The sequence below is a fragment of the Peromyscus californicus genome, unplaced genomic scaffold (assembly GCF_007827085.1).
Source record: "Peromyscus californicus insignis strain IS unplaced genomic scaffold, ASM782708v3 Scaffold_5__1_contigs__length_169319896, whole genome shotgun sequence".
Lineage (NCBI taxonomy): Eukaryota > Metazoa > Chordata > Mammalia > Rodentia > Cricetidae > Peromyscus > Peromyscus californicus.
The window spans coordinates 111,507,332-111,531,449 of record NW_026294573.1 but is presented as its reverse complement, the minus strand read 5'-3'; the positions used below and the strand labels follow the sequence as shown (position 1 = coordinate 111,531,449).

Below are 24,118 nucleotides of genomic sequence, written 5' to 3'. Positions count from 1 at the left end.
TTTGGAGAAGCATAAAGGAGAACAACGGGGGCTTTCATAATGATTATGATGTATTCTTTAAAATATGATGTATTTTTTAGAAGTCAAAAATAGGAGACAATAATAAAGATGTTCATGTAAGCGTGGTAAGAAAAACTCTAAGTATAAACAAAGACAACTCGAGCTATTTGGGGGCCACTTGAATGCAATCCACTTGGTGGTCAGAACTCTTCCTTGCACCAGTGCCCCTTCCCCGCCTCAGGACCTGAACCCTAGCAGAGGCTGGACCCAAGCACTTAAGTTTTCTCTGAATCAAACATTTCAAAGGATTAATAAGAAAAATCAAGGACCAATGCAGTAAAATGAAAGAAAAAAAAAATCACTGAAGGAAATGTCAAAATAACAAAAGCTGAGATCTTATTAAAGATGATTTATATCATTTAAATAAGGGAAGATACCGTGATTATTCTTACCTCTGAATTAATAACTTTAATCAGGAAGAAAATGTGATATACAGTCTTCGTTAACAAAGAAAGTTGACGACACCTCTCAAGGTACACTTGTATTGATGGTTCTACCCTTTGCTGTAGTTTACTCCAAAAGAGAGTGAGTTCCCTTTAAAAAAAAAAAAAAAAAAAGTTTGAAGGATAAGCAGAAGGAGTAATACAATAACCATGGAATAACCATGGAATATGCTAGTCCAGCCATTACATGTGAAATTAAAACTGACTTTAGATTTTAATTCTATGGGTAGAATTATGCCTAAATACAAGATAAGTCCACACCCTGAATTTCTGAAAACCAAATAAAAATCAGATGCGGTTTCTTACTTTGTTGATAGTATTTTTCAATCTCAGAGTAGAACTCTTTTACTAAAAAAACACCTAACACTTAAAAAAGTTATACAATGAGAACCTTTGAGTCACATTTAGACTTTTAACTATGTAATATAAAAATACAAAGTGTATGCATAATACCTAACAAGGCATAAGGACTAAAACATACTCGTCTAGGATTAGAGGTACACCTCAGTGAAGTGATAGAAACTCACACTATCACCCTATAAAGCACGTATCTTCTAAATTAAAATCTATCCATAAGATTGTTATTATTAAAATTTAATCTTATCTAAATGTAGTAACGTTTTCACAGAAAATAAAATGATAAATGTGCTCTTTGTATCAATTTCTCTTCCACCCTTCATTGACTTTCCCCTGTATCAACATTTTCAGCAACTGTTCTTGTCAATACTAGCTTCTGCTATTGTTTTCTTCAGTATCCAGCTCCTTAAAATTCTGTCCTCTTCACTGCTCACATAACTGCTCACTTGCTGGATTTTAACATCTGTTGAGGACCTCAAGATCTGCCTGTAAAATTTGGCCACATTCACCTTTCTAGTTCTTTCTAAGCCTCATTTATTTTGATTCTTCTAAGACCTGAATCTTAGTAGAGTCATGAATCCAGTAACAGTAGTTCAACAGTAGCCACATACAGTTTGACTGGATCCATCCATTAATCATCTTAGTGAGGTACAGCACTGCAGCCTTCTTAATGACAAATTACTTCAAACCAACCATTCTAGGATGCATCCTATCTCTAAGCAATGGGTGACTGGATGAAAATGGTGTCTGCCATTATTCCCATTCACCATCTTTCTACTTGAATACATCTTTACCACTGACCCAAAGCCCCCCCCACTGCAATTTTTTACTATACTTGAAACTGGTAACTATGTTTCTTTTACATTTCTATCACTTCATGCCATATACATAAGGAAGCCCTTATAGCTTCCTAGTTGGATTACTCACTGGCTTCCTAATGCTTGTCTAAGCTCTGCAATTCTTCTTCCTGCTATGTTGTGTTGTCCTCACTATGCATTTTCTAAATAACTGCCAACTGTGCATTTAAAACAAATTTTTAAACGAAGTTTTTCATGTTGCCCTTCAGAGTTGGTAACAGACTGCATTTGTGTATCATATAAAATTCAATTTGATGTCTTTTTAAACCAATGTCACAATGATTCCCTACTTATCACTGACTTTCGCATTATCTTATGCCCCAAAAATCTGCTTATCCTTGATAAGCACACTGTAGTCATCCATAACTTTTAGAGCAATCTCCTCTGTATTAAAGATTTACCTTTATTCACAATAAGAATCAACCTCTTAGAAAAGCCTAGTAACTATGAACTTGCATGTATTTGATTACAAAGCCCTTTATTTACCTGCCTATTCTCTATTCATCCACAGGCCATGTAGTGCCTAGCAAATACTCTTAAATGCCAGAAGGTTATTAGCCAAATTTTCTTTAAAGACCAATAATGCTATTGAGTATAAACAATAGTTAGTCTCAGATAACACTAATCTAAGGCTGGAATCAAGTTTTTAAGTTAACAGGAGCTAATGTAAGTAAGCTGCAGCCTCCCAAAGGGATATTGTAACAAGTTTTGGGAATGTGCCAGATCAGAAAGCATGCACCAAAGGAGAACACCAAGTCAGCAAAGAGGAATGACCTCCACAGCTACGAAGTAAACTACATTACCACATTTTAGTGCTAAGTGACTCAAGATAGATAATATACAGATGAAAAAAATATATAATAGAATCTCGGGTTGGTAAAAGTAAGCTGAAAATGAATTTAGTGGTTTCTGATAAAGTAAACCTTTTTAATTGTATTGTCCTTAACACAGAGTTTCTAAAAGTAAAGTATGAACTATTTGATAATCAGTTTGCACAGACTGTAATATCTGAAAATACACTTTTTGTCTTGGTAAGAGAAAAAGGCCTTTAAAAGCTTCCAAATTATATGAATTCTTAAAATCTACTTTGTATTCTTTTAATTGTTTTTGTTTCTTTTTTAGACAGGGTCTCACTATGTGGCCTTGGCTGGCCTGGAAACTCACAGATCAGGTTGCCTCTGCCCTCAAGAGTGATGGGATTAAAGGCGTGCACCACCCCACCTGATCTGTTTCCCTAGTTAAAAAGGACAGCGACTCACCAAGCGCAGTACATGTCTCCTTGCTGGAGCTGCCGTGAAAGAAAAGCAGTACATAAAACAAGGGCGTTCTTCTCATCACCCTCTGACTCTAAATTACAGATCATTTCTAATGCATCTTTGCAATCAACTTCCGCAATCTACAGACAAAGGAAACAGAAACAGGCCATGAAACGACTTTAGCATATCTATCTATATCTATCTATCTATCTATCTATCTAGAGAGAAAAAGGAACATAGTTAATTTTTTTATTTGATAACACCAATTTCCATCAGTAAAATGTTATTAACTTTTATACTATCAAATTATAATTGAGATAAAAACTTGGCTAGTTTTCTTTAAAAAAATCCTTTCTTTTTAACTAATAAAAGTTAATACAGTATTCTGAAAGAATATTAAGAAACACAGGATACCAACTATGTTCAGGAAAGTATGACTATTCAGTAAATAACTAGTGTTAATCATAAACATCCTTTATCCATTAAATTGGATCCATTCATTACCCAGAAAAGAAAATCACTTCACTTTTACTATTCCCCTTTGACTCACTGACTTAAATTACTACTAGAACCAGAAGACAGACAGAGAAGATAGAGAACGTATCGGCTATTGATTAACAAACTAAATGTCTACTCATCTTAAGGGAAGAAATAATGCAGAACATTGTATATAGCTATATCACTTTAAAAATAAGCTCACAGATCTACTATTCTGCTTTTCATATAAACTTATTCCATTTCAAAGCTTTTCTAGAAATTCATATAATCTAGATAAAAGCAACCTGAATCATTTAACCTATAGCTTACTTAAATTAAAAAATATACCATCTTAGTTTTTGTATATTTATATACATGACATATATATACACATATATATATAAAACAGAATTAGCCAATGATGTCTACAATTTGCTACAACAAACATTATCTATCATCTCTGTTTCACAGGATAGAAAGATTTAATTCCTTGTAGTATAAATGAGATGGGAAAAAGACCTGAAGACTAATGAATGAAGATCATTAACCTCCTCATACCACAGAACTGTGTTTCTCTCTCCTGTTGATAATCTCTCACACACTTCATCAAATACAAAGTAAGCAAAAGGTAATGTGTAATGTGCTGTGTTTAAATGGAGGACAATAATGTGTGATTTTAAGGGTGATCAATGATCAGGATGAAGGCTGTGTGACAATCCATTTGAGAAGTTTCATTATATGAAACTGGGTATGGAAACATTAATAAGTGCTTGCTGATAGATCCCAGGAGGCAGAGGGAAGGAAGACCAGAAGTTCTAGGCCAGGCCGGGTTACAAAACAAAAATAGAACAAACATAATTTCCATTCTTGTGATTTAGTAATGGTTTATTTTTTAAAGACCTTAAAGAAGATTTTATTGTTTTGTGTATGTATGAATGCCTGCATGTACTTATGTGTACTATATGTGTGCCTGGTGTCAGAGGAGACCAGAAGAGGGATAACCCAATTCCTTGGAACTGGAGTTATGGATGGTTGTAAACTATGCTATGGGCTGGGAACCAAACCCAGGTCCTTTGTAAAAGCACTAAGTGCTCTTAATCACTGAGCAATCTTTTAAGTAAGTATGAGATTAGTAGCTGGGTTCTGACTAAAGCCTAAACTGTTCATGGTCAGCCATGGAATCCCCTAGGGATGATGAGTCAGGACTGTGAGTCTGAGGACCACCTCTGGGTACCCCAGTACACTGAGTGCTCATCTACTACTCCTCTGTCAGTCACACTGTAACAAATCTTTATCTGTAATTGACCCCACTTACACAGTCCAAGAAAAAAAGGGACTAAAAGATATATATCTATACAATCAATATTTTAAAATATCTACAATAAGTTAAACACAATGTCTGACATTCACGTAATTATAATTTTACCACTAGACAGAAAGTGTAACATTTTATAGATAAGAAAGAAATTATGTCATTTGTGAAGTAGACCCACAAATCAAAACAAACTGTCTGACTGCCATCAAAGGCCTCCCCTCTTGTCATTTTATCGATTACCTTTTACAAGAGCTTTGCGAATTTTAAATAAGCACTGTAATATGCATTAATGATGGCAAATGTCAGTTAGATAAACTGCAAGGTTTTTTTAAACTTTTCATAACATGTTAATAACAATAACATGAGCAAACTTTTTATTGGGGCCAGCTTCTTCATAATTAGCGTGGATAATCGACACAAGAGCTTGCTGAAGAGCTACCACCACTGGCTAAGTGTCACTTAAACCGAAACTGCTTGGAACCAGATACGCATTACCTTTCAGATTTTTAAAACTATTTTCATATATACAATGAGATATTGGATTTGGGACTCAAATCTGAACACAAAATTTCTTTTCACATCTTATACAACTGACCTTCACCTACACTCTCCTACCCGGAGAATGTGATGTGGAAAATGATGAGTAGAGAGAAAACAAGAGGGTGAGGGCATGGGCATAAACAAGCAGACAAACAAGCCTTATGTGTTTATTCTAAAGACAAAGTCTTCAGACTACACACTGGATGTAAACTAGCACTGCCAGCTATTTCTACTACCTACGCCAAGGACCCATGAAAGGCTCATTAGTTCAGGAGAAGTCAGATGAGCATCCCTTCCTTATAGCCCCACTAAGTCTGACACCCACCAGGAACAGTGTTATTACTATTGGGAAACAGTTAATCTCATGCCTCACTGACGCACACGGGCAAGAATTTCCTCAGGACTGTCAATCCAGGTCACATCTGACTCTTAATTCTATCCCCATAGTCTCTAAGGAGCATGCTTTTAAAATTAAAATCTTATGCCAAGCAAAAGAAAAGAAAATGAACAAAAAGTGTATGTGTGAAGTGGAGAATAGAATATATTTGTGAACACAATCCCTAAGTGGGGGTAGTATCTCTTGTAAAGTTTCAAGGTGCACGTGACTTGATTATTTTTTCCTTGTAGCAGAAATAATGGGCCTGGTTGACTAATCAATTTTAAAACATTTTTCCTCATATGGACAACAAATATTTGAAACTTCAAGTATGTTTCTAATATAAATATTACAAAAGCAATCTATTTCTCAGAAAACAGTGTCTAACAAGGATATCTCTATATACAGAGACCCTGAAACTTAATCACTATGATTGACATTTTTCCTTGGGTGGAGGACACAGAGACCTTTAATGAACCATGCTTAAGAACAAGAAAAAAAAAATCAAAACCGTTAATTCTACCTGCTTAATAAATGAAAAGGAGAATAGTATCACTGCTCAACATCAGAGGTCCCTAAGATCCCCAGGGATCTTTCTGGAGTATATCCCAGAAGAGGCTGCTGCTTTTTAACTCTAGATAATTACACCAAAAAAGAATAGGATGAGGATTTCAAGATCTGGTTATTTAAAGATCTAGAAACAAACTCAGTATTCACCTTCAAAGGTAATCGAATAACTGCATCCTTAGACAGCTCTCCATTAGCAAGCCTCTTTAGTGCAAGGACCACACACCTCGTTTGCTGTCCACCCCTCCTACCCACTGTATAGCACAGGGTACATTTAATGCCACCCACATTTCAAAGGCTATTATACGAAATTTTTATATTTGTCAGTTGTCATTTTCAACTAATAAGAAAGCTTCAGTTTTAAATTTGCTCTCATATATGGCAATTGAAAAATGCAAATTGTCTGGGAAAATAAAAAGAAAAACAGTAAAGAGAAATAGTTATAGATTAGACAATGTCTAAACTAATAGAATAATGTCCAAGACTGGGAGCCTATGTTTTACTTCATCCAGCTTAGAAACTGGCTGGAAACACTCTTCCTAATTTTTCTAATATTTTCACCATATCCAAGAAGCTTATTCATCATCTATCTTCTTAATTTTCATTCACAAGAAAAAGCACACAGACATCAGACAATCTCTACCCTCACACAGGCATTCACCTCTAAAGTAACCATGTTCTGAACTCTAATTACAGGCTTTTCTGTCTTCTAGGGACTGTACATAGGATATGTTTGATAATTGTGTTCTCCATCTTGTATTTCAGCATTTCCTTTAACATATTAAGCCCTTTAACATATAAGTCCATAAAAAGTTCCTTAAGTCTTGAGAATTTTCTATCAGTATACAATGAAATATGATCATGATGACCCTCATCTCCCTTCTCCAATTTCCTCAATCTTAAAAACAAACAAATCCGAGTCCAGTGAATGCTGCCCACGTGTATAGGAGTGTGAGGCCATTCTCTGGTGCGTGGGAATTTGATCGGCGCTGCCCCCCCACCCCCATCCCCCTTTCTGCAACTATACACTGCTAATAACTCCTCAGTAAGGGGAGGAGCCTGAAGATAATCTGCCCCATCTATGCCAGAATTTTGGCAGGCCTGACCTCAACAATTCCTTTCTTTTCTTTTTACTGCTCTTATACAGGAGAGATGTAAGACACTTGAAAACAGTGATCATAGAGTACTACAGTAATAAACACTTACAGTTCAATACACTATTACTCTTTATCTAAATTCTTTAAACACAAAATGCTATCTCAACTTTTAATTATAAAATCAAGTAAACAAAAATGCAGAATTCCCTTTTAGTAATAATTATACTTCCTGGTTTTTGTGCAAATTCTGCACTTCATACCAAATGAAGTTAAAACAGAATTTTACAAAAAAAATACGCATTTACACTAAAACATTTAGTTTTTGAGTGGTTATATTTTGTTATATAACATTGCATGTTTATTTACATATAGTCTACATCTACAGAGATAATTTATATAACTTCTACCTAGGATTGCTTTTCTTGTTAAATTAGTCAGCTAAAAATATTCTTAGTTATCCTAATGTCAAATAAAAATGAAGTTACGGCATAAATACTACTAAAAACTTGCCATGACACTATTAAGACACTATCATATTTCCTTTAATTTAGTCAGCACAAACTATCCACATTATTTAAATCAGAAGGTCTGATCTATCACATACGATTATGAAAGCAGCTGAGATTCAATTGCCCTTACCCAGGAGCATACCATATTGTAAGACAGACATAACTGCTCCATTATTTACAAGCAAGAAGTCCAAAACATTCTAATCTAAATCTAGTTAAAAAATAATTTATCCACTTAATAATTACTAACAAAAAATATACTCACCTCTTCGATTAGCTTTTCATTTGGTGATGATGTGCAAAGACAGACAAGGTAAGTTTGCTTAAAACTCCCTTTTGTACCAATCTCTGGATGCTCAGAACACAGCTTTGCTAGAGCAGTCGCTTGACTTAACTGATTTGTTTTGATTAGATGTTTAATTCTCATATCCAACAAGATGGGACCCTCAAAAGCTAAAAATTCATTCACTTAAAAAAACAAGACACAATAAATTATTAACATTTGGTAATTCATCTGCAATACAAATATTTAGAAGCAATTAAAAAACTCACAGAAACTAAAACGCTTCCCTTTTGGCAATTTTCTACTACTGTCAGTAAGGATATCACACCATACTTGACTTTTTATGACTAAGAGGAGCTCATACTGCCCACCCAACTCCCTGAAATAGGGTCTTGATATATATCAAGGCTATCCTGAACTCTCTCTGTAGCCCAGGCTGGCTTTAAACTTGTGACCTGCCTGTCTCTGTCTCTCATATGTTAAGGTTACAGACATGTGATGCCATTTAAGGCTTGCCAACTTTTTGTTTTGTTTTTTGACGCAGGGTTTCTTTGTGTACCTTTGCTGTCTGGGAACTAGTTCTACAGACCAGGCTGGCCTCAAATTCACAGAGACAAGCCTGCCAGCGACTCTCAAGTGCTAGGATAAAAGGTGTGGGGTGGGGCACCACCACCACTACCACCACCACCACCACCTCAGGCTTGCCAACTTTTAGAGGTACAGCAAATGTTTTTATTCTTAGAGCACCATTTAGAAGGGGTTGAAGAAACCGGTTTTTTTTGTTGTTGTTGTTTTTGCAGGGTTCAGGGGAAGGGGAAGTGAGGTACTGGGAGACAGGATCTCACTATATAGACCTGGCAGGTTTGGAACTTACTATGTAAACCAGGCTGGCCTTGAACTCAAACAGATCCTCCTGCCTCTGTCTCTAGATTAAAGGTGTGAACCACCACACCCAGCTTGAATAAACTTGATTACACAAATATTTCTGCATCAAAGTCTTTTAAAATTACAATAAATTATTATTTCCAATTAACTTATTCTTAAACAACACAGAGCACCACACAATTATCGGGGTAATAATAAAGGGTACTCGGACAATAGTAGAATAAGAAATTCAACTAATACTTGGTTCAACGTTGATGATGTATTTACTCTTTTACAAAGGAGAAGTTTGTCTTTTTAACACATGTTTTAAAATAAATCAAAATATGCACAAAAAATAGTAAGAAATGGAAAAGTCTGCCTAAGGACAAATCCCTTCAATGCATTTGTGATTTTATCTATTTCAGTATATGGCTAAGACACTATGTACAATATATTCCTATTCTGTTCAATCCTGTGCTCTTTGGGTTCTCGACAACACAAAGTCAATGTTATCTGTGAAGGAGAATTCATGTTTTAACACGTACAGTTTTTTGTATTTTTTTTTTGTTGTTGTTGTTGGTTTGTTTTTTCAAGACAAGGTTTCTCTGTGTAGCACTGGCTGTCCTGGAACTCACTTTTAGACCAGGCTGGCCACAAACTCACAGAGATTCACCTGCCTCTGCCTCCTGAGTGCTGGGATTAAAGCATGAGCCACCATACTGGGCTTCTAAGAAGCACAGAATATTAAGAACACTTATAATTCAAATTCACATTTTAGATGGCTATGCAGTAAGTAGATCTTTCTCCAAAGATGATATACAAACAGCTAAAGCGCACATAGAACATCACAAACTATCAGACAAATGGAAGCCAAATGGCAATGTGCCACTTCATGACATTAGAACAGTCTAATGAAAGGAAAGTGGGGGTGACAATACGGAGAAACCAGGAGCAACGTATTGTTATCAAGACTGTAGAATCACATCACCTCTGGAGTTAACAGCACAGCAGTCTGTCAAAACTTATAACAAAACCATCCTATAATTCATCTATGCCACTTATGTATAGTACCTCAGAAGAACCAAAAGCACGCCTCAGAGATAATTGTACTCAGGTTTATAGCAGAAAGTGCTGTCTAGTTTTATGTCACCTTGAATCAAGCTAGAGTCATTTTGAAAAAGGAAAACTGGTGATGCCTTCACCAGACTGTCCCTGTTACATTTTCTTGATTGATGCAGGAGGTCCCAGCTCACAGTGGACTTCCCTGGGGGTTGTGGTGCTGGGTATGTAAGAAACAGGCTAAGCAAATCAGGAGGAGGGAGCCATCGCCTCAGAGATAATTGTACTCAGGTTTATAGCAGAAAGTGCTGTCTAGTTTTATGTCACCTTGAATCAAGCTAGAGTCATTTTGAAAAAGGAAAACTGGTGATGCCTTCACCAGACTGTCCCTGTTACATTTTCTTGATTGATGCAGGAGGTCCCAGCTCACAGTGGACTTCCCTGGGGGTTGTGGTGCTGGGTATGTAAGAAACAGGCTAAGCAAGTCAGGAGGAGGGAGCCATTAAGGCCTCTGCATCAGCTCCTGCCTCTGGTTCCTGGCGTGACTTCCCAGGATGAAGGGCTACAAGCTGTGAGATGAAATAACCCTTTCCTTCTCAAGGTGGTTCTATTCATCACCTCACTGAGGCACAGGTACTACTCATGGGCTAAGAGGTGCAGGTAGTATTTGGGCAAGCTTTAGGCTTTAACAATTCTCTTTGAAGAAGGAAGAAAGGTGATTACTGGGCCAAGACTCAATCAAAGGATGACAAGCTGACAAGAAGGCGACTCAACTATTTCAAGAGAAAAGCAGGGAGAAGTGCTGAAGAACTCAGGGTGACTAAGTTTCATTTGATATTTCAAATGATACACACAAAAGAAAAACAAGTCTGAAGAAGTACTAACATGGAAAATGTTAGTAAAATTAAAATCCCAAACCAGCCTGTAACTCATCAAAATGTTAAAGCATTAAAGCCGAGGGAGGTGGTTTCTAGGGTAGGACCTATTGCTTAAAATTAGGTATTAGTTATGATAAAAGGAGAAATCATCTCATGAATTGTACATTAAGACTCTGATTTAAAAGAAGAAAAAAAACCAGAATAATTTGAAACTGATAAACACTGTAATGTTCAAAATGAAGCCAGTGGTATATTTGCAAAACAGCAGAGAAGAGATGACTTCCCGGATACGAGTCTAAGAATGCCTTGTGACTTTCAGAAACATAAGTGACTACTGAGAACCAAACCAGAATTCTTTCAACCCAAATGGGTTATACTTTTCAAGTAAATTATCTCAAAACAGATAAAAAAACACTTATGTAAAATGGGAAACTATGACATCTAGAGAAAAATACAAAAGAAAAATCCATATGATGTTCAATTTGGTGATTTTAAAAGGGTGGTGGCGCACGCCTTTAATCCCAGCACTCGGGAGGCAGAGCCAGGCGGATCGCTGTGAGTTCGAGGCCAGCCTGGGCTACCAAGTGAGTTCCAGGAAAGGCGCAAAGCTACACAGAGAAACCCTGTCTCGAAAAACCAAAAAAAAAAAAAAAAAAAAAAAAAAAAGGGAATATTGAAAATCTGGCCCTATTAAAGAGGAGACCTGCTCTATCAGTGACTTTAGGGGGAAGGCTACGAAACAGTAAAAGAACTCACCCATAAAACACATGGTACGATGAAGGATTTGTACTCCACAACAGTTAAATTCCAAAAGAAAACAATATAGTTCAAAAACTATAGGCAATGATCTGAACAGGTTCTGTATCAAAGATGTACAGATGGCAAATGTGCACCTCTGAAAAGATACTGGGTATCATCTACCACTGCAGAAATGCAAACTAAAATAATGTGCTATCTCCACAAAGCCTATCAGATGGCTACAACACCGAAAGTAGCCAAGTGCTGGTGAAGGATCTAGAGTAACAAAAATTATCACCCAATCCCGACAAAAATACAAAATTCCATAAAAAGATTTCAGAAGACAGTTTGGCAGTCTCTTAGAAAGCTCAACATAGTTTTGCAACAAGATGCATTAATCAACTCTTAAGCATTTTCCCAACTCATGTGGAAACTTGTAACTACACAGAAACCTACATATAACCATTTACAGTAGCTTTGTACAAACCACTAAAAATGATGGTGGTCAGTAAGAAAATAAATCATGGTACATCTGTACAATGATATATGAACCAATAATGAAAGGATTAACTAAGAAGTCACACAAGACAGAAATGTTAAATGTATAGTTATGTCAAAGAAACCAAATGGAAGGCTGTCATTATATGGCATGAAAAAGGCCTAACTACAGACACAAATGGAACAGTAGTTGTCAGGTTTGGGGGAGAAAGATGAACAGGTGATGTATAGATACTGTTTAGGACAGTAAAACTACTATGGATGGACATGTAACAGTTTTTGTCAAAACTTTACATCAAAATAACTTTACATCAAAAAGACTGAGTGTTAAGGTATTTCGATTCTAAAAACTGAGAAGCAGAATAATAGTCCAAGATAGACGGTAGAATGTGAAGACTCTAATGACGGAACTTAGCTACAGCTTATCTACCTAACATGAGGCTGCAGCTGGAGCTCTACTATCAAAAAAAAGTTTATTGAGGGGCGGTGGGGGCGCACGCCATTAATCCCAGCACTCAGGAGGCAGAGGCAGGTGGATCTCTGTGAGTTCTAGGACAGCCGGGACTGTTTCACAGAGAAACCCTGTCTCGAAAAACAAAAACAAAAACAAAATTTAAAAAAAAAAGTTTGGGAGTCTAACTATATGACAAATGTGTAAAGAGCATACACTAAGAGATGGAGAAAGAATAACTAAGAGTGTAGTAATGCATTAGCACTGGACATATCACTATTAACTAAGAACAAAATAGATCCATTTACTTACTATACAGATATTAGATTTAAGTATATATGTATAAACACATACACATGCAAGCACATACACACAGAGTCCACTTAGGGTACCTAGAGAAAGTGATACCACAATAGCAATAAACACATCCAGTGACCCAGGAGACAAGGAAATACGCAGGAGAAGTCTGGAACATCTTGTAATAAGAGAAAACAAGAAAACCCATTGGTGATAGGGTTTTATCAATGCAATTAGGAAAAATGAACAAGTCCTAGCCAAAAGCTAGAGTAATTTGAGCTATACAATAACAGCAGTATTAGGCTCTGATCAAAGTATTTTTAAAAATGTCCATGAGTTCACACTAATATTAAATAAAAGAGCAAGTATGTAAATGGAGAAAACATAAATATGTGCAGAATTTTGAACAGGGATATATGGATTCTGCTCTCTCCAGGAGGTTGAGGATAATTTCCTACCTCTTAAGTATGGGATGTACATAAAAATATCCTTATGGCTCAGCGGTTAAGGGCACTGGCTTCTCTTCCAGAGGTTGAGTTCAATTCCCAGCAACCACATGGTGGCTCACAGCCATCCATAATGAGATCTGGTGCCCTTTTCTGGCCTGCAGGCATGCATGCAGGCAGAATACTGTATACAAAATAAATAAATTTAAAAAAGGAACTGTCTCTCACCAAACAACTTCTAAAACCAAGCCTCATTACAAAACAAACAAAAAAACCAACAATAACAACAACAACAAAAAACCCCAAAGATCACAACATGGGAAGAAGATCCACCTCAGAGAATGGAAACTGACACACTATTCAGGTCGGCAGGCTGTCAAGGTTCACATCAACAACGGTGAAATCATGCTGACATGATGTGAGAACAATGGCATTCCCTCTGTGGTCCTTTCCCCCAAGGCCTGAACCCCAATGTGATCATACGAATATCAAGTTTCAAGTAAGGAACACTGCACAAAATATCCGCATCAGTATTCATCAAAAGTGTCAAGATCATCAAGGTAAGGTCTGAAAAGCTATCATACCAAGAGGAACCTAAAGATGACTAATGTAGTGTATTATCCTGGGTTGGTTCCTGAGACAAACAAAAGCTGTTAAGTAAAGGCTATGGAACTCTGAATGAAGCACTGGACTTCATTAATACATAGTTACATTGGTTTATTAATTCCGGGCAATGTACCCTACTAACATAAAACATTACTGCTTCATTAATCATCTCTAAAGGTATAAAGACAGTAAATGAGGCTGGGCATTGAGGGTCACAAGTGTAATCTCAGCACCCAGGAGGCAAAGGATTGCAGCAAGCTGGAGGTCAGCATATTTCAGAGAAATAAGATAATACAAAAAATAATAAATGAAGTCAAACTTACTTCAATACTGAACATTCTTGCTTAAGATAACTCTGAACAATGGCTATGGTCTTTCACCAAATACTTAAAGAGAAAAGTAGAGAACTGTGGACCAGATATAAAAAGAAATAGGTATATTTGATAAAGCAACAATTAAATAATATGGATAAAATGACTGAAGGCAGATAAGAAGCTAAGAATACACAAGAGCCTCAATTTCTTCCCCACCTCATCCCCAGTAGTGGAGGATCATACGCAGAGCCTTGTGCATACTAAGCAGGTACTTACCAACTAGCCTTTGGACTGTTTGAGGCAGGATCCCAGAGCATGGCTCAGACCAGTCTTCAATTCATTATGTAGCCCATGCTGTTTTCAAATTTAAGATCTTTCTGCCTCTAAACTACTAGAATTAGAGACATATACTAATGTGGTTGGCTTTAAGTGGTCTTTTTATTGTTAAAATTAGGGACCCTGACTGTACAGCTGTATGCTAGTAGATCTGCTAATGATAGAAACTGAGAAAGAAAAACACCTTGAATAATAAATACAGTACCCAAGTAATCTTGATAAGTTGGGAAGACAGAATGAATGTAGTAGTCAAGTTAGCTTTAAAAAGTCATTGATGTGGGTCTGAAGAAATGGCTCAGCAGTTAAGAGCACTTGCTGCTCTTCCAGAGGACCCAGGTTTGTATCCCAGCTCCCACATCAGGCTCATAAACAGCTCTAACTCCAGCTCCAGGGGATCCAATAGGCCTCTTCTGGCCTCCACAGGTAGACACGCAAATAAACAAAAATAAAAATAAAAATTAATATTTAAAACATCATTTATGTACTAAAAAATAGAGTATAAGACGGGAGACTGGGGACATAACAACCCAAGAGCAACAATGAGTGGGGCTGAAGAAATGACTGCAGTTTGAGTACTTGCTGTTCTTGCAGAGTACCTGAGTTCAGTTTCCAGCACCCACACTGGGTGGCGCACAACTGTCTATAACTCTAGTTCCAGGGGATTTGAAACTCCTGACCTCCTGGGGCACCCACCCGTGTGTACCTACCCATATGCACACATATATATACATATAATTTAAAATAAAATTTAAAAAGAAAACTAACCTTGTGTGACTATAGTGATTTCAATGACTTGTGAGAAATGGCTAACCAAAAACATAATTGTCACTATATTAAGTACAAATTATTATAATGAATGGGGTGACCTAAAGCTCACCATATCATATTTGGGATACAGACTAAATGTTGACAGCACAATTCAAAAAAACAAAAAACATATATCTAAAGAAAAAGAATCATGACAGCAGATGTTCATGTGACACCAACTAAGCATGGCTATGATAGTGGACTTTAAAAATCTCAGTTGTGGGGGCTAGGGAGATGCAAAATACTTGCTGTTCAAGCATGAAGAACCTGAGTTGGATCCTTAGCACTTTCATAAAAAGCTGGGCATGGTAGTGTGGGCTTGTAGTCACAGGGCTGGAGAGGAGACAGGATTCATGCAACTCACTGGCCATCAATCAGTCTATCTGAATAATGACCTACAAGTTCCAGTAAGAGAACCTGTCTCAAAAAATTAGATTCTCCTGCTCCTAAAGTATGACATCCAACACTATTCTCTTGCTTCTATTGGTACTGTCACATGTCCACTGAGACCTATACAATGTATGTGACTTGTGAAAACATATGCGCGCGCGCACACACACATACACACACACACACACACACACACACACACACACACACACACACACACACACACACACACACACATACCCTAACCCTCAATTGCAGACTGTAGATGAAGCTCAAATGGTAGAGTACCTAGCATGCGCAAGGTCCTGGCTTGATTCCCAGCACTACATAATCAGGATATGGTGGTACCTAACTATAACCTCAGCATTTAGGAGGTGTGATGCAGGATGGGGGGTGGGGGACCACAAGTTGGAGGTCATCCTCCACTTAGTTTAAGACCAGCTTTAGAAACAGTGCCCTATCTAAAAGACAAAAACGTCTCAAATGTAATTCTCACAATCAAGATTCTCTTAATAGGCTAAGAGTAGACTGAATTATAGATACCATTCTTGACGTTTGGAGTGATTTCATTTTTCAGTGATGTTTCAGAGGGGCATTAAAATAGGAAGACAAATAAATAAGCATTAAGTAGCTTTCCTATTCAGTTATAACTAAAGAAAGGCACAAGCAGTATGATAAGAAAGTCTACCTATTCACCTGAAGCCAGGTGGTGGCTCTTACCTTCACTGGGAATTTACGGCAGAAGGATCATCACAAGTTTGAGTCTAGCACGGCTTACACACTGAAACCACTACTTGCCTTATACTGATTTACTAGTTCTGCATTCTAGGAGGCTAAAACCCCAAAGGGAAGCCATATCTGCAGTTTCTGAGCCCTGTCTATGGTTTGCTGTTGTTATAGTTTAGCTTGAATTTAGCAGATTCGGTAATGAACTAAACTCAGGGTTAAGTGGAGTGCCACTGTTCAAATACTCCATCAAAATGTCAAGGGCCTTACTATAAACTAACAAGGACAGCCCTTAGAGGCCTGGCCACTGTGTGCTTACTCTCCTGTATGCACTCTCCAAAGGCTATCTCAGGCTAAATGAGAAGACCAGACAGCGACTCTTAGACCTAAAAGTCATCCATCCCTGTTTCACTACATTTGAAATTTTAAGTAAACTAGCACAGGGATACCAAAATTTAATTCCTTCAACTTTTTCAAAGGAGAAAATAAATATATGCTTGTGGTTTGCATGGTTATTCACTAAAGCTGCTTTCAAAACAATACAGGGCTAACTAAACACTGAGGATTACGGCTGCAGAGTCTCTCAAGACAACATCTGTTTGCTTCCTATGTTGTATTAAATGTGGTCACCTGCAATCCACCCCGGTAGAAATCCCTCCTGGCTGCATAGTCCACATTACTCCAGTGGCTACACGAGGTTATGATTAAGAACTAAAGCAGCAAAGAGAATGACAGGCGGAGCCATTTGCTAACAGCTACCGTGTCAAAAACACGCAGTGAGGAACTCGAGCACACTGTCTTTAAAACTGCAGTAACCCTCTGAGAAGGTGGAGACTCCTTTTTCTCAGATTTAACAAAATGTGTGAGTTTGGCAAAATGCTACTGAGAAACTGAAAATAGAAAGAGAGGCTAATCCTTTATTTAGGTTGGCTATAATTTTACTTTTATTAGGCCACTTGTAATAGGACATAATACTAGAGGAAGTTCAGGACTGAACTTTAATTCTTAGCTCTGTCTCATATCACTAGAAATGTGATACAGAAAGATGACCAATCTTTTTAAGCCTCCTTTTACTCATCTGTAAAACGAACAAGGGACAATAAATCCTGCCTTTATCAGAGGACCATTTTAAAAGTTAAAAGGACACATAGAAACACACTTGAATGCTGTTATGAGCTATACTTAAAATAATTTGATATTACTATTAACATGTATATCTAATATTTCTAAAACTAAGATTAAAAGTGTAATTTGATATTAGAAATAAAGCATGTTGGTATCAACCTATTAGACAGCAATCTAGTATGTCAAATTCAAATAATTAAGATTTGCTACTCCAAAATTATTGTTGTTGTTTTAAATAATGTTCAGCCAGGAAGGGTGACTTTTGACTATAATCCCAGCATTGGCAAGTCTGACGTGTCAGGCTATTCTCAACTATACAGTGAGATCCTATCTAACATGCCACCATCACCACCACAAGTAAAATAAATACGATCTTGTGCTGGTTTGAAAGAAAATGGCTCCCATAAGGAGTAGCACTATTAGGAGGTGCACTTTTGTTGGAGTAGGTAAGGCCTTGTTGGAGAAAGTGTGTCACTGTGGGGGTGGGCTTTGAGGTCTCCTATGCTCAAGCTACACCCAGTGTGGCACAGAGTCACTTCCTGTTGCCTGCAAATCAAGATGCAGAACTCTCAATTCCTTCTCCAGCACCATGTCTGCCTATACACCACTGTGTTTAACACCATGATGACAGATGGTCTAAACCTCTGAAACTGTAAGCCAGCCCCAATTATGTTTTCAATTATAAGAGTTGCTGTGGTCATGGGGTCTCTTCAGAGCAACAGAAACCCTAACTAAGACATATCTACTCTCCATTTCTCTATGGCCTTAATACTACATAAACCTGGATGTCCTTAGAAGAAGGGTAAAGCATGGTGGAGAAGGCAGAAGAGAAGAAAGGAAGGAACCTCTTGTCTGAAGGAATATTTAGAGATGAATAGATGGAGAGTACAAGGAACGTTCACTAACACTGGCTTAAATCCCCATCTCATGACTGCTGTGGTATGGTCTGTATGTCAAATGTGTTGCTGATTGGTCAATGAATAAATCACTGATTGGCAGTGGCCAGGCAGGAAATATAGGCGGGACTAACAGAGAGGAGAATTGAGAGAACAGGAAGCTGGGTGAGGGAGACACTGCCAGCCGCCATCAGGACAAGGAAGATGTAAAGTACCGGTAAGCCACAAGCCACGTGGCAAGGTATAGATTAATAGAAATGGATTAATTTAAGCTGTAAGAACAGTTAGCAAGAAGCCTGTCACAGCCATACAGTTTGTAACCAATATAAGTGTCTGTGTTTACTTGATCGGGTTTGAGCGGCTTGGGACTGGCAGGTGAGAGAGATTTGTCCTGACTGTGGGCCAGGCAGGAAAACTCTAGCTACAAATGGCGCCCAACGTGGGGCAAGAGTTTCCACCTAAAACCTGAAAAAAAAGATTCTAAAACGGAGCTAAAAACAGCTTCTTAATTGTCTCTCTCAAATGAGCGGCAGCTGCCGGTTTGAGCTACTGGCGGGTTCCTGGTGTGCGCGCTCGACCTGCGGTATGGCGGGAATGAGGCCTCTGCAAGTGGCACATTAAGCTGCTTGGTGTATTTAGCCTTGTACAAAACAAAAAAAGAGGTTTCTGGGCTACACGCTGCATGGATAAAAGCATAGAGCCCCACAAAAGCTCCCAGAGCTGGCGGTAAGCATACCGCCGCCATGTTGGGAAGCTGAGGTGGGCGGAGCCAGCAGCCACAGCTGCTGCAGCTTAAAGCAACAGATTCACAATAAGACAGATTCAGATGTAATAGTTTAAAATATGTATAAAATATACGTAGGCTTGAAAGAGACAAAAAAAGATGATATATACAGTATAAAAACAAATACATGGTTTTAAAAAATAAAGTCTTTAAAGAGACAGTAAAATTAATATAAAAAATAAGCCACGTAGAGATGACTATTACACAGAGAGTCTGGATTGTGTTGTCTTTGGGATTCTTAACTACAGAGAGATATTTGATTGTAAAGAAAGCTGAGTTAAACCAGTATGTATATTTTAAAGATACTTTGACTTCAAAATTTGGATGTAAGGATATGTTGCTTTGGAAAAGAGTCTCTTTTGTTTCCACAAAAAGCAAGAGACTATGGATTTGTTCCAGAGTAAGATACATCAGGTTTGACCAGCCAAGACCCCCTGAAAGGTCTCCGATGACACCATGGCCCAGATGATCCAACATCCAGAACCGTTTCAAGACAACTGGCTCAGATGATACAGCCTCACGGACTACTCCATGATCCTAAAATTTTCTTTGTTTCCCCAGAAGATACAGCGCCCCCCTCCAGCAGGAAGTAGTAAGAGAAGCTACGCCCAAATTCCCAAATATACCAAGCTGACTTTGGAGATGTGTAAAGGTTAAAACCTTCCTTTTTAAGAAAAGAAAAGGGGAAGTGCTGTGGTATGGTCTGTATGTCAAATGTGTTGCTGATTGGTCAATGAATAAATCACTGATTGGCAGTGGCCAGGCAGGAAGTATAGGCGGGACTAACAGAGAGGAGAATTGAGAGAACAGGAAGCTGGGTGAGGGAGACACTGCCAGCCGCCATCAGGACAAGGAAGATGTAAAGTACCGGTAAGCCACAAGCCACGTGGCAAGGTATAGATTAATAGAAATGGATTAATTTAAGCTGTAAGAACAGTTAGCAAGAAGCCTGTCACAGCCATACAGTTTGTAACCAATATAAGTGTCTGTGTTTACTTGATCGGGTTTGAGCGGCTTGGGACTGGCAGGTGAGAGAGATTTGTCCTGACTGTGGGCCAGGCAGGAAAACTCTAGCTACAAATGGCGCCCAACGTGGGGCAAGAGTTTCCACCTAAAACCTGAAAAAAAAGATTCTAAAACGGAGCTAAAAACAGCTTCTTAATTGTCTCTCTCAAATGAGCGGCAGCTGCCGGTTTGAGCTACTGGCGGGTTCCTGGTGTGCGCGCTCGACCTGCGGTATGGCGGGAATGAGGCCTCTGCAAGTGGCACATTAAGCTGCTTGGTGTATTTAGCCTTGTACAAAACAAAAAAAGAGGTTTCTGGGCTACACGCTGCATGGATAAAAGCATAGAGCCCCACAAAAGCTCCCAGAGCTGGCGGTAAGCATACCGCCGCCATGTTGGGAAGCTGAGGTGGGCGGAGCCAGCAGCCACAGCTGCTGCAGCTTAAAGCAACAGATTCACAATAAGACAGATTCAGATGTAATAGTTTAAAATATGTATAAAATATACGTAGGCTTGAAAGAGACAAAAAAAGATGATATATACAGTATAAAAACAAATACATGGTTTTAAAAAATAAAGTCTTTAAAGAGACAGTAAAATTAATATAAAAAATAAGCCACGTAGAGATGACTATTACACAGAGAGTCTGGATTGTGTTGTCTTTGGGATTCTTAACTACAGAGAGATATTTGATTGTAAAGAAAGCTGAGTTAAACCAGTATGTATATTTTAAAGATACTTTGACTTCAAAATTTGGATGTAAGGATATGTTGCTTTGGAAAAGAGTCTCTTTTGTTTCCACAAAAAGCAAGAGACTATGGATTTGTTCCAGAGTAAGATACATCAGGTTTGACCAGCCAAGACCCCCTGAAAGGTCTCCGATGACACCATGGCCCAGATGATCCAACATCCAGAACCGTTTCAAGACAACTGGCTCAGATGATACAGCCTCACGGACTACTCCATGATCCTAAAATTTTCTTTGTTTCCCCAGAAGATACAGCGCCCCCCTCCAGCAGGAAGTAGTAAGAGAAGCTACGCCCAAATTCCCAAATATACCAAGCTGACTTTGGAGATGTGTAAAGGTTAAAACCTTCCTTTTTAAGAAAAGAAAAGGGGAAGTGCTGTGGTATGGTCTGTATGTCAAATGTGTTGCTGATTGGTCAATGAATAAATCACTGATTGGCAGTGGCCAGGCAGGAAGTATAGGCGGGACTAACAGAGAGGAGAATTGAGAGAACAGGAAGCTGGGTGAGGGAGACACTGCCAGCCGCTATCAGGACAAGGAAGATGTAAAGTACCGGTAAGCCACAAGCCACGTGGCAAGGTATAGATTTATAGAAATGGATTAATTTAAGCTGTAAGAACAGTTAGCAAGAAGCCTGTCACGGCCATACAGTTTGTAACCAATATAAGTGTCTGTGTTTACTTGATCGGATTTGAGCGGCTTGGGACTGGCGGGTGAGAGAGATTTGTCCTGACTGTGGGCCAGGCAGGAAAACTCTAGCTACACATGACCTTATAACCTACTGTCACAGAGCAAAATTACCTAGACTTTGGCAACAGATAAGAAGAAAAGCAGCAATAATGAAAGAGGAAGATAGTGATAACTATATGCCCTTTTCTACTAGCCATGCTAATTTCTAATTACTCCAGTTAACTATCTATTCACTATCTTAGGGTTTAGAGTGAAATCTATACTAACTTTCAGAAATAATCTTTTTTGTTTTGTTTTTTTTTTTTTGGAGACAAGGTCTCACTGTGCAGCTCCGGGTAGCCTGAAACTCTGTTTAGGCCAGGGTGACCTCACACAGAGATCATCCCTTTGCATGCCAAAATAATTTTTAAGTAATTTAAAGAAAAAATATCTAGGAGACAGTCGTGCTGCTTTCTTTGTGGTATAGTTTTAAATGTTGTCTAATATTTATGACTTAGCTATCTTACTTCAGGCATTACTGGGATAGCTGATAGTTTGAGTTTAATTGGGATCTCTACTGCCTGATAAAACAATAAACACAATAAGACTTGCAAAATATGACAGAATTAATCTTAGAAACAGAAGACCTCAGAGTTCCAGCAGTGACAGTTTACTCTTATTTGGAGAAAAATCAGGTACTACCTTATTTCTGCTTCTTCATCTGTCAAATGAGTTTATCATTACACACAAATTACATTGCTACCTGCTAGGTACTATAAAAAGATCTCTTCTGATAAAAAGATGTTGAGGAAAAAAACTGCAGTTTTGGTTATTCTGAATTCCTATAAATACATCTTCCCCCAAATAAAGTTGAAAGGCCTTCACAAAAAATTTAATTAAATGAGTCTCCTTTGATACATCTTGAGATGAGTTATATTTGTTTTTCCTAGGCTAATGATTCATTTGTTTTTCTTTCTCTCTCTCTAGAAAATTTACCTTTATCCTTATCCAATGGTTCCTGGGAAAGAATAGTGGACAGTACCGCGTTTTTCCACACCCCAGTCTCCTGAGCTAGAGTAGCTAAGAAATGTAGCTCACAGCTGCCGCTCTCCATCAGCGTCTCATGAGCTACCTATAAATATTAAATAGACACATCATTTAGATGCTTTCAAGTTTAACAAAATCAGCACAACTCATTAAACTACATCCATATTTAATAGGTCATTAAGCTTACCTGCACCAATGTCTGAAACTGTTCCCACTGTTTATCTGATAACTCAACAGGTAGACATAATAAAAGTTCAACACAGCTTCTAAAAAAGAAAAGAATACAAATGATTATTGAAAATAAAAGTAAAACAAAACTAATAATTCTTGTATCAGTACAGTCTTCATGAACTATTTTAAATAAAATCTACTTTAAATTAAATAATCATAAAGCCTGAGAAAACAAAGTTTAAGAAAAAATTAATTATGGTCTTTGATTAATTTTTCACAGTGCTACTTACAATGCCAAGCGTTCCAGAACCAAGGCAACACTTTCACATTCAGAGGTAAGGTATGGTCGAGCTTTAACATAACTCTGGATGGCCACTGTGTATACCTCCAGTAAAGGTAAGGGGTCTTCTGAGGTTTTCCATTTCTCTGCATATTCAAGGAGTGTCTGTTTTAGAAGGAATAATAAAACATATTCAAATGTAAATAAAAATTACACATTGACTAATTCAACTTTTTTTTTCTTTTCCAACCATTTTGGACAAACATGTTTCCAACAATTTTGAAGAACAACAAAAAAAGCAGTTTGTGCCAGGTAGTGGTCTCACACGTCTTTAATCCCAACACATGGGAGGCAGGTACATCTCTAGGAGTTCGAGACCAGCCTAGTCTACAAAGCAAGTTCTAAGACAGCCAGAGCTGTTAATACAGAGAAACTCTGTCTCATAAAACCAAAATAAATAAATAAACTCTTTTAAAAAGCGGTTTGAGCCGGGCAGTAGTGAGTGGCGCATGCCTTTAATCCCAGCACTCGGGAGGCAGAGCCAGGTAGATCTCTATGAGTTCGAAGGCAGCCTGGTCTACAGAGATCCAGGACAGGCACCAAAACTACAGAGAAACCCTGTCTCGAAAAACCAAAAAAAAACAAAAACAAAAAATGGTTTGTATTAAATATTAAAGATTTAGTCTTGTTTCAAAGAGATAAAAAATGGATAGTGACTCACTAAGCAGCAGCAGCCGCAGCACCATTTCATCACAGCTGGTTTAAAATTGGGCAATACAGAACCAAGTCCACCATGCCACATAAACTCCCAGGCCAAGCTCCTGTCCAGAAACTCCTATACTGGCTT

At 38.0% G+C, this 24,118-nt stretch overlaps 1 protein-coding gene across 2 annotated transcripts in view; it reads right to left on the bottom strand.

Moving 5' to 3' along the window:
• The window catches only part of Znf292 (zinc finger protein 292), a 92,667-nt gene that overhangs the window by 14,252 nt on the left and 54,297 nt on the right, over positions 1-24,118 (bottom strand). The window contains exons 2-7 of one of the 2 annotated variants that reach the window (XM_052718782.1): positions 23,282-23,436; positions 23,008-23,086; positions 22,770-22,905; positions 8,120-8,322; positions 2,977-3,113; positions 453-594 (exon numbers count right to left, since the gene is read on the bottom strand). In XM_052718782.1, the coding sequence (XP_052574742.1) occupies positions 453-594; positions 2,977-3,113; positions 8,120-8,322; positions 22,770-22,905; positions 23,008-23,086; positions 23,282-23,436 (852 nt within the window). Of the gene's footprint in view, positions 1-452; positions 595-2,976; positions 3,114-8,119; positions 8,323-14,829; positions 14,933-22,769; positions 22,906-23,007; positions 23,087-23,281; positions 23,437-24,118 lie in introns of those variants that run through there. The other variant, XM_052718783.1, reaches the window with a different exon arrangement.